The sequence below is a fragment of the Nannobrachium achirus genome, assembly GCF_963921795.1.
Source record: "Nannobrachium achirus genome assembly, chromosome: 8".
Taxonomy (NCBI): domain Eukaryota; kingdom Metazoa; phylum Chordata; class Actinopteri; order Myctophiformes; family Myctophidae; genus Nannobrachium; species Nannobrachium achirus.
The window spans coordinates 31,200,318-31,214,196 of NC_137817.1; the positions used below are offsets into that span (position 1 = coordinate 31,200,318).

The 13,879-nt window shown below is 43.5% G+C and overlaps 1 protein-coding gene across 1 annotated transcript in view; it reads left to right on the forward strand.

Annotated features, from left to right (window-relative positions):
• arhgap32a (Rho GTPase activating protein 32a) overlaps positions 1–13,601 on the forward strand; it is a 48,094-nt gene extending 34,493 nt beyond the window's left edge. Inside the window, exons 16-22 of the mRNA XM_080732252.1 lie at positions 2,320–2,427; positions 3,054–3,199; positions 5,457–5,670; positions 6,673–6,818; positions 6,969–7,043; positions 8,628–9,353; positions 9,598–13,601. Of these exons, the coding sequence (XP_080588378.1) occupies positions 2,320–2,427; positions 3,054–3,199; positions 5,457–5,670; positions 6,673–6,818; positions 6,969–7,043; positions 8,628–9,353; positions 9,598–11,882 (3,700 nt within the window). The 3' untranslated portion in view covers positions 11,883–13,601. The remainder of the gene's footprint in view (positions 1–2,319; positions 2,428–3,053; positions 3,200–5,456; positions 5,671–6,672; positions 6,819–6,968; positions 7,044–8,627; positions 9,354–9,597) is intronic.
• Positions 13,602–13,879: the final 278 nt, after the last annotated feature.

Consider the following 13,879-nt stretch of genomic DNA (forward strand, 5'->3'; position numbering starts at 1 on the left):
CCAAGGACTGGAGACAAGATGCAGCAGGATAGGTACACATGACAGTGATAGTGACTAGCAATTATTTGCATTATAATGCAGCCTGTTTTAATGTGTTCATTATAATTTCCCTGAAGCTGAAGTTGTTGGAAAGCATGTGCATGTCTATGTGTGAAAGACCCAAAAAGGCAGTTGCATTCATTTCATTGAGATAATCTCAATTTGGGAATCCACCATCTTGCAAATATGCACAATAAAGGTCCAGACACACCCAATAATAAAATTAGCTATTCCATTGAGTCTCCCATGGTCAGACACCATGAAATAGACACCAAGTTTGCGTTTCTAGCTCATCTGGTTCAGAAGTTAGAGGCAAAACCTATTTTCTGGGTCCTTACATTATGGCGGCCATATTGTGGCGGCCATATTGGATTTCATGGAAACTTGCAATACAAAAAATGTTCATATGTATACCATTGATCAACCTGTGAAGTTTCGTGGAAATATCCCTCAGTTTAAAATGTTGCCCTATTCACCCCCCATTAAAACTAATAGGGGCTAATATTGAGGCGGCCATATTGGACTTTGTTGTACAAATTGACCGGGTTGTCCATATAGGTTGTGATCCTACTGGGTCATAGATAATATTTCTGGTGGACAACTTTTTATGTCGGGGCAAATGCAGCACACCTTCCTTTGCCCCCTGGGTATTTTGGTGATACAAGCCTGAAAATTGGCATGAGTAGTCTCTGTGGGTCACTTTGCAATTAGCCTGGGAAACCCAGACTTACTTGGCAATTAGCCACCCACAGTTACTTGAAATTTCAATATGGCAGCCATTTTTCAAGATGGCCACCACCTTAGTGGAGCACCAAATAAACCATTATATCACTTAACTGCTCCACAAGGTGTCCGCCATCTTGAAAAATGTCCGCCATCTTGAAATTTCAAGTAGCTGTGGGTGGCTAATTGTCAAGTGACCCACAGAGACTGCTCATGCCAATTTTCATACTTATATCACCAAATAAACTATTATATCACATAACTGCTCCACTAAGGTGTCAGCCATCTTGAAAAATGGCCACCATCTTGAAAATTCAAATTCCTCTGACAATTATCTTGTCAAGTGACCCATGGAAAATGCTCATGACAATTTTCATGATTGTAGCACTTATTCTGCTCCAGGACATAGAAGGGGGCCTATTACCCCATAGAGGGGGGCCTATTACCCCAGTAGTGGGGCAATAGGCCCTTTTTACATGTTTTTCTTTTTGTACTATAAAATCAAATGTATCTAATTTTTCAACATGGTGCCCATATAGGTGTATTGGGTAAAGCATTGTTAACATGTACATACTGAATTAATATCAAAATGTATTTTAATTGGTCATAAAATAGACATTATCCTTAGGGGGGGCCTTTTACCCCACCTTACTCTACTAATGGATTATATTTAAAGGGGACTTTACATTCGTGAAAATCTCAAAGTGCTACAATAGGCAATTGTAGGGCTGCATATGACATTTTACATGGCGATTAATTGTCACTCAAATAATTGCGATTAAGAATTTAATTGTGTATACATTTCTGTTTGGCTTTTAGGCTTTGAAGTTACACATGGCAGATATGACACATAACCTAAATACACAAAGAAATGACTGACATATTTGACAACTTTCTACTTCAAAAATAACATTGATAGTGGAAATAGCCGATCTACAAGCTCACAACGCGCCGTGATTCATTGTGAGCACATAGATCTGCTATTTCCACTATTTCTGAAAATGTATGAACATTTTTCAACATTCACGATTATGACAATTATTTCGAAATAATTGCTATTATGTCAAATATTTGCGATTAGACGATTATGTAATAATTGTGACAGGCCTAGGCAATTGCAAAATAAGATGAGAATCCATAGTTGTAGCCCTGCTTCATTGATTCACCATTGCATTGCATTTGTTTAACCCATTTAGGCCTAGAATTATTGAATGCTTTAACCAGTGAAAAATAGCAGATATACAAGCTCACAGCATACAAGCTCACTCTGCAAGCTTGTAGATCTGCTATTTTTGAAAAATCGTGAAAATTTGAATTTTGACCCAATTCTATAACTAATCTGAGTTACAAACGTTCGCTTTAAAAATACATATATTCAAAGATTTGCACACATTTTCACGACTTTTTCAAAAATAGCAGATCTACAAGCTCGCAGCGCGGCACTCGTGCCGCGCTGTGAGCTTGTATATCTGCTATTTTTCAATAGTTAAAGGATTCAATAATCCTAGGCCTAGAATAGATCATATAACACCACATGTGTTTTGTTTGAATCCACAGGACTCTGGAGTTCCTCATGAGACATCTGTCCACATTAGCCACCTTCAGCCCCATCACTAACATGCACACCAAAAACCTGGCCATCGTTTGGGCTCCCAACTTGCTCAGGTAAAACTTTTACCACCAACACTTTCCATTAGCCATGTAGGTCAGTGGTTCTCTTTTCAGGCCACGACCCCCAAAATAATCAGATTTGAACTGGGGACCCCCCCACCCTGACAAGCACTTGGAATTGTAGGAGTTGGCATTATATTTAGTTTGACTCGCTCTATTCCATTGAAAATAGCAAGATCTACATGCTCGCATGTAGATCTGCTATTTTCACAATTTCTGCCTCTAATATTTGACAATTTGACCAATGTTTGACCAGATACCAGGTACTGTACTAAAAAGGTCTTTAAAGTTGTTAAATTGACACTTTAGAAATGTGTAGATACCATGTATAGTTGTATACACTTATATTGTTGGTTGGTCTGATTACTGTTAAGTGAGAAAACAATGTTAACATTTAGCAAAGAAATCTGGGGACCCCCCCAAATAATTTGGGGACCCCTCTGGGGGTCCCGACCCACAGGTTGAGAACCACTGATGTAGGTTATGTGTAAAATATAAAATATGGACCGGCCCAACAATAGCGTTTCCTTCTAGACCTTCTGTGACAGTGAATTAGGGCATGTCCCTGTGGTTCCAAGCAGTGAAATAGGTCATGGTGTGCCTGTAACTGTGTCTTTCAGATCCAGACAGATTGAGTCAGCCTGTTTTAGTGGCACAGCAGCGTTTATGGAGGTGCGCATCCAGTCGGTGGTGGTGGAGTTCATCCTCAACAACACGGAGGCTCTGTTTAGCGCTAAACTCAATGCCATCATACGGGAGAACACAGGTGTGGGACCACTCCTTTTACATCTATACTATAATTTTGCGAATGTCTGACTGAGTGAGTGAGTGAGTGAGTGTCTGTCTGTCTGTCTGTCTGTCTGTCTGAAACAGCGTTTCTCCTCAGTGGCTGGAGCAATTGATCTGAAATCGCATCACAATTAGCATATGAACACACCTAACATAACTGTGAAGCCCGTTTGTCACTTTCACAAATCGTATGCTGTATATTAGCATTTTTATGGTGTATCTACTATCTATTCTGCATCTAGCTTGAGGCTAATCAATTCTGCATCTAGCATGAGGCAACATGTTTAACCAGCTCTGTGTGTGTGTGTGTGTGTGTGTGTGTGTGTGTGTGTGTGTGTGTGTGTGTGTGTGTGTGTGTGTGTGTGTGTGTGTGCAGGCGGGTGGGCGGGCGGGGGGGGGGGTGTGGGGGGAGGGGGGGGGGGGGTGGAACACAGTATCTCTGTAGCCATTAAACGAAACGGGTATTTCTTACATCATGCTACCCCCAGTTAAAGTTACTTTCCATCCCTCATATACTGTATGCACAGTGCACATCCCATAACCCACACACTGCACATCATTTTGGAGCTCATATCTTTGAACGGGTAAGGGCTAGTTTTAACTAATTTACTGCCATATCCTGAGTTCCTCCAAAAACAGTGCTTCTGGTTTGGGGCCGGATACGGAGGGCCGGAAACGGGGGGCGGGACAGCATGTTTCTCTGTGTCAGTCTCTCCTCCGTTCACTTCGTTAGACAAGCTGGAGCTACGGCAGGGAATGTGGCATGGATTTTACTGGGGGGTTTTTTTTTTGCTCACGAGCGGACCATGTCGTGCACGATGGACACGCACTCGCCCACGTTAAAAGGACGTTTTTGTCAATCGCAGCCGTTTTTTAATGGCAGTAAATGAGTTAATTGAAAAGATTTGAGTGTACTGTATGCATATACAGTATTTGAACGTGTGATACATTATATATCGTCGCCGTCCGGCAGAAACCGTCTTTTATTTTTGTATATTCTTTGACTTTTATATAAATCAGTGCTATTGAACACCCTTTAGCTTACGTCTGTGTGTTGGTTAAATAATATTGAAATATTGAAAGTAGTAAAAAGCTCCACTTGAGCTGGATGTTTTTATTTTATTTTCCAAAGCTGGTTTCTGCCCGACAGCAGAGATATAGAGATTTATCACATACTGAGTCTGTATTCACCCTACAGTAGGTGAGGGGGTGATAAAAGTACAGAGACGGTGTTAAGCTTGCCCTGATTGGTCAGCTGCCATGTCAGCCCTAGAGGTTCAACTGCAGCTGACCAGTCAGTGCCAGCTGGCAGGTGGCACTGTGAGTGACCTTATGGAGCTCACCATGTCACACAATGAAGGAAACACAGATGCCAAACATGGATGCTGCTGCAGACCAGGCACCTCAACAACTCAACTGCCATGCTCCGAGCCAAGTCCTTTCTCACTGCTCACCGTTCATCTGTTGACTTCAAAGTGTTGATCAAATGTGAAGCAGAGAACAAGAAAAACTAGGTGCTCAGGAGGTACCAGCAAAGTTAAAAAACGTGTGGCGGGTGCTACCAGGATCAGTGGGATAAAACTTGAAAAAAGAGAAGGAGGATCCGAGCACTCAAAAAATAAAAAGGAGGGGAACGGACGTAAAAGCAGTGTACTTTATTTCAAGTCATAGATCAAATGTATCGTTGTATTTGTGACTACATAAGGCATACATGGGCAACTGGCGGCCCAGGGGCCACATGCGGCCCCCACCTTCACTTAATGCGGTTAAGACTGATATATTATTGATTTCAGCTGTTCCAATTCCAAACATGAAAATATGATCCGCTTTACTTCAGTCTGCATTAGTACCATAGCTTAATGACAAGTATTTAAAAAAAAGAGTTTGTCTTTTTTATGTCAAATGTATAAGTTCATAAAGTTAACATAAGTATAACTAAATGCATTTGAAATGAAATAAAAATGCGATTTTTCAGGATTCCAATTCAAAAATAGCAAAAAAGTATTCAGTATTCCAATTTTAAAAAGCAATGCAACGCGCTTTGAGCTTGTAGATCGGCTATTTTTGCTACTTTTGTGTGACAAAAAAGTTAAAATACGAGATAACTGCCCGATAATATGCAATGTGGCCCTCTGGAGTGAGTTCAAAGTTGCCCACCCCTGATTTAAGGCTTTGGGTATGTGACGAACAAGTTAAACAAATTGTGTCTCTCTTTCTTTTTTTTTTACTTTTAGGTAACAACACATTATCCAGGCCAAAGTCTCTGTTGATCTGCTCGCCTTCAACAAAGCTTCTGTCACTGGAGGAGGCCCAGGCTCGTACCCAGGCCCAGCTGGGCTCGCCTGTCACCACTCCCTCCCTCACGCAGAGCGATTATATTGAGGTTGGGGAAGGACCTGGAGCTCTGGTCGGCAAGTTCCACACAGTCATCGAGCTCCCTCTGGAAAGGTAATCTGATTGAGTCCTGTTATGTCACAAACAAACCCTTAATCACTATAAGGCCTTTTCCACCGGCAAAGAACCGGTTTGGGTTCTTTGTCCCGCCTATGGGATGAACCAGAGGTGAGCTTTTCCACCGAGAACCGAGTTGGTAACGAACCGTAAAAGTCGGTTCGGAACGGGAACCACAAAATCCTTTTTTTTTTTCAGTGAACCGTGACGATATACTGGGGGACAAGGGCTCGCAAGCTGGTTCTTGGCCGGTTCGCAAGAACGAACCAAGGTTCCGGAGAAGTTGCCAACCTATAGGCGGGAGAAAGAACCCGAACCGGTTCTTTGCAGGTGGAAAAGGCCCCTATGTGTAAACGTGTTGTTGTTTCACACAGATGTAGCCTTGCTCAGGCAAAACACAGAAGTCAAGGATTCATCAGCTCATAAACAATCAGCTTTTCATCGCGCCACTACAGCTGATGAGAATCAGCAAATCCACATCTAATAGTTTGCAAACAAGTCACTAGATTATATCATATTAGATTAGATTAGATTGTCCTTTATTATCCACAAGGACATTTTATTTTGCTCAGGTCAATATAGATAAAGCACAACAATGCCCAGCGAGGGAGTGTGCTGGGGGTTTCTGTTTTTTTAAGGAGCCTGATGGCAGAGGGGATGAAACTGGCACTGGCCTTTTCTTCTTGAATAAAGGGGAGGCAGATCTCTTGCTGAGATTATGAGTTGAGTCTCTCTCGTAATCTTTCCTACTTTCTTTTGAGCTGACCGTTTTTAAGCTGCTCTTACTGACAGCTCACGCTACATGCCAGTTGCTTTGCCATTGTCTCCACAAACTAATGAATAGCATCTCATCCCTAATTGGTCATGTGTTGCTTGTTGTTATTTGTTTTTATTTACTACCTGCATTTGAGAGATGAATTGATGAATTTAGGGGGAAAAAAACAATGTGTGCTTAAACCTTTGACTGAAGGTGGCTGTTTTGTTTCCATGTTTTTGCAGCAAGCGGGCTCCTGCTAAGGTTAAGAAGTCTCCTGTGGGGAACTGGCGGTCCTTTTTCCACCTGGGCAAGTCCCATTCTGGGTCTAAGCGGAAGCTGAAGCGTCACCCCAGCGAGCCAAATGAGATAAAGAGCATCGCACTGCCAGGTCATAACACTGCTACCTCACACAGTCACAAGTGATTTTATTTCAGTGGAGCTATTTTTTCGTTCCACATGAACTGTTCAGTGAACTGTTGAATGAGAGCTGACAGGCATGTGTTTCTCTGACAACTCATTTCTGTGCATATATGTTCAGGTGGAAGAGGAGATTGTGGTACACTGCGTTCCACCAAAAGTGAGGAATCGCTCACCTCTTTGCACAAGGTGGAAGGTAATTATACTTGCAATATAAAATAAATTGTATATGATGGCATAGCTCTAACCCTCCATTCCTAATATACAAGGATGTGAGAAAGTGAACAAGTAAAGAAATGTATCGCTTCCAGCACAACTCCTCCTAATCAGCTCTGTGTGTCAGCTAACAGCGAGAGTGAAAGCTTGAAAGATTTCTCACTTTGTGTCTATTCATACATACAGACAGACAGACAGACAGACAGACAGACAGACATGAACTTCTATTCAAACAGCTGGAGATTATCTTAGGCTCTCCTCTCGTACAGTATGCACTCCCACAATGGTATCGAATGACATCAGGAAAATGTGTTCATACTTGCCTCAAGTATGCTCCCTGGCTGTATGTTAGGAACGGGTTAGTCTATCAACTCCTCCACAATCTTTGAATGCTACAGAGAGTATCTATGCCTCCTGAAAGTTGCAAATGGAAGATGTCTTATGTCATTTCCTTTCACAAACATATATTTAAAAATAGTTTAGAATGACACATTTTTCTAAGCAGCAAGCTAGATATGCTTAGACCAATTTGATTTACAGAAGGTGTGCTATTAAGGCAACACACTATTGTTCTCGGTCAGAGAATTCTTTTCCAGCAAAGTGAACCTGCTTTTTGTAAACTTTTGCACAAAGGTAAAAGATTTTTGGTCATGCTTCACACACTGTTGTCATGCTTCACATGACATCACAAACACAATATATAATATAAATGGTAAGACAGAATTCAGTTCCCATTGGATTCCTCGCAACTCGCGTCAGTGCAACCACACTTGCAATTACCCAGAATTGCACCTTTCTAGTCACTATTATAAAGTGGGGAAATGGCAGGATATCCGCTGTAGTTTCTTCACATTTTTCAGCGCTTCCGAAGAATCATTAAAACATTGTGTGAGCGAACGAACAGTCTGTCTGTCTGTCTGAGAGACTAGGAAAGGGTGAATGTGTGAATTCATCTTCATGTGCTTTTTGAGCGGTGGTAAACCGCTCCATAGAGTGGCTGTGCGTGTGTCTGTAGCCACTTTTCCTCTGCGTTTTGCCATAGCAATGTGTTTTTCCTCAGCGTTTTGCCATAGCAATGTGTGTGTGTGTGTGTGTGTGTGTGTGTGTAGCCTGTATTACATCACCAATTACATCCTAGTCTGTAGCCACTTTTTCCTTGCCATAGCAATGTGTTTTTCCTCAGCGTTTTGCCATAGCAATGTGTGTGTGTGTAGCCCGTATTACATCACCAATTACATCCTAGTCTGTAGCCACCTTTTCCTCAGCGTTTTCCCATAGCTGTGTGTGTGTGTGTGTGTGTGTGTGTGTGTGTGTGTGTGTGTGTGTGTGTGTGTGTGTGTGTGTGTGTGTGTGTGTGTGTGTGTGTGTGTGTGTGTGTGTGTGTGTAGCCTGTATTACATCACCAATTACATCCTAGATATATCCTAGTCTGAAGACGTTATGCAAGCACGACCACCGCTCACTTCACATTGGGTGTGATTTTTCTTTCTAAAGGTGGATATTCTTTGTTTTCTCTGACCTTTAAATGTCTCACTCTGCATTCTTTCTGTTTCCTTCTGACCAGGTGTGCCGCAGAGTTACCGTCCTTCCAGACCTCGTTCCACCAGCGAGGCCATCACCTCCATCTTGAGGGTTGACAAAGGTGAACACCTCAGTCACCTACGGAATGAGAGCCATAACAGCGCCGATCCTGTCCGCCCCGATCCCACACCTGCCTCGGCGCACGTGGCCCTTTCACTACCGGAAGACGACCTCGACCTTTACCCTCCGGCCGAAGGCTTTTCCAACTTGGACTTTGACCCCATGTCCTTTCAGTGCAGCCCTCCGTTTGCCATACCTGGACCACGGCACAACAGGGAGAGCGTCAGGTGGAGGAAGAGTGCTGGGGTTTCCAGTGAATCGGAACTCATCTCCTCCCCCAACAGAATCACCAGCAGTTCTCAGTCACCGGATATTAGTCCGATCTGTGGGAAAAGGGGAAAGAAGGTGCCACAGCCGCTATCGCCTAAACTCAGGAAGAAGTCCTTTAAGTCTCCCCCTGTGGCTGGAACAGATGTGCATGCTGTGTCTGCCTCCACGTCGCGCAGCGTGTCTGACCCTCAGGGTTCCGCATCCTCCTTTCTTCCACCTCTCCCCTCCTCCTCTCCCCCAGTGGAAAGGTGTGAGGCCCCGCCGACAAAGGGGAAGGAGCTGAGAGCCTCCTGCCAAGGTGGCAGTCCACCCAGCACACTGAGCCAGGCCTCAGCCCTATCAGACCTTAGCCAGTCTGCACAGAACCTGCCCGATCCAGGTTAGTACTAAAATATACTGTAACACTCAAATTGAAAATATACTTTTGTATTAATATGTTTCCATTTGTTTGCATGAAATATATCATTATTAGTTGTAGAGGTAATGTCTGTTTATATCTTTATACTTCAGATATCATTTCTTATAGTTTCTTATCAAAGCTTTTGTGTCTTGTCCCATCATGTCTTATCATAGCATTGTTTGTCTTGTCATACTGTAGCGTTGTTTGTCTTATGCCTCCCCAGGAGCAGATAGACTTATGAGTTCAGTGTCTGTTCTGCCTCCTCACCCTCCATTGACCAGCGCTGCACGCAAATTGGCTCTGGCTTTGGCTGAATCTGCACAGAAGGCCAGCAATAGCTGCCAGAAGAGAAGCATGCAAATGCATATTCCATCATATCCTCTCGACAGACCAGACCTTCCTCGTTCACAGGAAAGACCTCCTCGACCCACTGTTCTCAATCTCCAGGCGTACCCCCAGGGGCACTCTCCGGTGACCTCTAAGTCCCCGCTGTTGCCCCAAGCTCGTACCCCTAATCAGAGCCATTGTAGTCCTAAACCTGTTTATTGTCTACCTGCACATCTAAGCTCAGAGCCTTTACACGTGAATGATGGACAGGAAACCATGAGTAACTTCACACCTAATGTCAGCCCGCTAGGTTCTGGGAGCTTGGACGAGGCTAACACAGAAATGAGGGAGCACGGAGAGGAGAGAAAGCAGTCTCTTAGACCTAATAACACACAGACAAAACCTACTTATCATAATGTTGGGGTCTCAACCCCCATCCAGCCAGTTTGCTCCATTCAGAGCCCATCAAACTCTGCTGTCTACGTTCACACTGATTCTGTCAATGTCTTTAACTTTCGAACTGTTTTGGCCGAGGCCTCGATGCCTGCTTCGGTTGAGGAGGCCCTGCCGCGTCCGTCTCAACCGTCCCCAGTGCACTACAGCCCAGAAGAGCACAGAGGTCTGGGCACAGTCGAGAATGACTACAGTCACCACAGAACCAATGTGGCTTCACAAATGCCTGTACCGCACTATCCTCGACCCGGGGCTTTGCCCCATCGCCTTTCAGGACAGAAGAGCGTATACAAGGTTCCTCCTGACAGCCATTACAACACCTCAGGCTTAAGGCAGCCCTTATCGCCTCAGAATAGAGGTCCCTTCAGAGATGACCCATTGATGGGCGGCCCCCACAGGCCATGGGGCCAGTGGCAAAGGTCAAGTGATAGAGTAGTGGGGCTTCCGGCGATCCGTAGATCCCACTCCTTCCACGCTCCTCAGATAAGTCACTATGAACTCACAGAGACAGAAGTCCTTCCACCTGACACAATGTTTTATGTCCATCAGCCCTCTGTCCAGGAAGCCCCTTACCAATGGCTGGTTCAGCCGGACCTCCACCCCGTCGAGCCATACTTTGAGAATGGACGCGTTCAGTACCGCTGCAATCCCTACTCGGATACAAGACCAGTGCATGGTTCTCACTATTATATGGACCCTTACCGCCAAAGCAGCATCAGACATAGTCAGTCATATACGTTGCGCTCCAGTAGGGATAGTGGGCGGTCTGATTACTACTACTGCCCTCCGCATCATGTCCCATCTGCAAACCGGGAACTCTTGTTAGAGAGCAAGGACACAGATTATGAAACAAGAGTTGCAGAGGGTTTTGATAGACTCGTCTACCAACCAGTCGCACAGGAAAACAGATATAGACGTGGACCCACTAGTCCAGTTATGTCACCCTATGAAACTCCCCTTTCACCTAACGACTATCGAGGTAGAGAGATAATGCATACAAGGAGCAAGTCAGACCCAGGGAATGCCTGCCTTCTCGCCATCGACAGGGTAGACAGTCAACGTAAAGTAGTTGCCACATCCCCAACCTCCCCAGGGCACCAACAGACAGACCCCGAGGTCGCCAGGCAACAGAGCAGTCATTGGCCTGAAAAGGAACTAATCCCACCCAGGAGAGAGAACGTGCCCAGGAGGATTCAGGTCAAACAGGCTTCCCCACACACACACCAATCACAGCAGCAGCCTCAGATACGTAAAATCCCCTCACTTCCAGAGAGGTGTTCTAACATGAAGAACGCTGAGGCCAATAACAGAAGTAGTGCACGTGCTCTTGAACAGGAGAGGCTGATGATGACCAATGCAGCCAACAGTTACTCCAGCCACGTGAAGCCCAACGTGCCTAGTAGGAGACCAAGTCGATCACAGAGCATCAAAGAGCATCGTCACTACCACCATTATCGCACCAAATCTCCACGCGATCCAGAGCGCCAGGGATCCTTTTCCACCAGAAGGACACAGAGCACCAAAGTCAGACCCACGCACTACGACCACATGGAAGGGTATTATGCAGCTCCAAAACCTAAACCCATGAGATCTGGCAAAGCTGTTGTTGGATATTTGCCTAGCCACGGCTGCATGTCTCCCCACAGACACAGACTGCTCTCCAAGGCCCTGGGTCACGGGGCTTTTCATCAGACTGGACTGAGATCAGAGGCCGGGGTTTACGAGTAACCACTGATCTTGTCTGATTCCAGCTTGGGGCCAAAAGAGACCAGCATTTTCCCCTGCCAGACCAACAGACTGTTGAGCTGAAGGCATTTTGTGTTTAACCTTATAAAAGCTACTGAAAGAAGAGAGACAAAGGGCATTGATATGGTTTGAAGTGCTGATTGTGTAGTATATTCTATTAAAGGGAGTTTATAAGAAATGAATGAATCCTATCATATCCTATGATATGGCTTCAAGAGTTGATAGGATTGATAGGAAGTGTGCAACATGTTTGAGAAAATGGTGGATGATATTCATATTTTATTTTTGGTATAAACAATCATGCGAAAAGGTAATCCTTTTAAAACATGCCTACATGAACGTATATATGTAAGATAAAAGCTGAATTTTAACTATATTTGCATAAGCAATACATGCGTTACATATGCTAGAATATGTGGCTAGTGTAATGTATATAGTTTTAGCTTAAACTCTTTTCATTACAAAACAAACTTCAGTCACATGCATTTTTTAGAGTTATTTGGGGCATTTTATGCTTTATTTCAGATACTCTAGGTTAGTGTAGAGAGACAGGAAACCAAGAGCAGACATAGAGGAGAGACATGCGAGAGACGAGGCGGGGTTCGGATTTTAACGTGCGTCCTTGTGCTCACTGGGAGCATTATGGTGTGTGTCTCAACTCGACTCAACTCACTTTTGGTATACCATACTACTGTATACTTTGTTTTCCACAGGGGCCATCATAGTAACATCCACCCCTCTGTGTAAGAGAGTGCTCTGAAAAACAATGGTGACTTGTCGGAAATAATCTGTTTCACAAATACAATCCAATAAAAGGTGAGAAAGAGAAACAAGCCATGCAGTTCCTCAATATTGATTTATTTTCATTTTTTACAACAACTATTTTAAAGGTTTGTTGACAGTGCTGGGGAGCTTCCATGCTCCATAGGGGAGCCCGTTGAGATGCAGTGATGATTCTCTCTGACCAATCACTCAGTAGTCTGCATTGTTTTGTTCAGTATCGCTTCAACACGACAGAGGTGATGCCAAAAAGAAATACCAGGTTCTAGGAACTACTTTTACCCAATGGAAAGCCAAAAAAGGAGAGTGAAGTCGAGTAGAGTTGAGCTGGTACCATGTAGTGGGAAGGTGACACTACTGAGCCACCAGGCATCCAAGCCTCATGCACTTTTAAGGGTAACTGTGTTTCAAACTGAATGTCTTATTTGACCTCATATACATACGTTTTTTTTGTACTATTAGTATTTACTTACTGCTTGGAATAATTGTAGATAAATAAGCACTTTTGGTGGTCAAATCAAAGATAGTGATTTATTTATCCTAACTTGCACTTATCTCTTGTGAAAGGAACACTGATTAATTACAATTGGGGAAGAAAAAAGGCTTGCTATGGTTTCTGTGAAGGTCACAGCAACCATAGTATGAGATATGATATACATAATAAAGGATTAATTAACGCAATCATTAGGACATTGTATTTGGTATGACATTGTGGTGTGTCACAAAATTATTGCTTCTCTTTTTAGGGATCTTTTAACAATGTGGTGATTTACAGTACATAATATGGTGATGTTATTAAATGTTAAAGAGAATACTTCAATTCCAGTTCTGTAAGTGTAAAGGATATACTTTTGGGACATGTTCATGTTTTATTTTAAGGAGAGTCTTGAAGAAAAATAAAGACATATATTGTGTATCTGATTATATTTGATGTTCTCTTTATTACAAGATATTCTCACTTGAGAGGTTGTTAAAAGTGAATGGCCACTAGTGCAGCTGTTTCTAGATACACCAGCAGGTGGCACAGTAGTACCACAACAAGAACAGAGCTCCCTTTAACACCAGGACAGGCACCTAATTATTTGATGTCAGATGCCATGCCTTACTATCGTTTTTCCATCTCAATCATGATTTTGTGTGTCAATCCATGAGGCCATGTTGAACAAATAATTGAAAATATTCACCATTAAGCATCTACT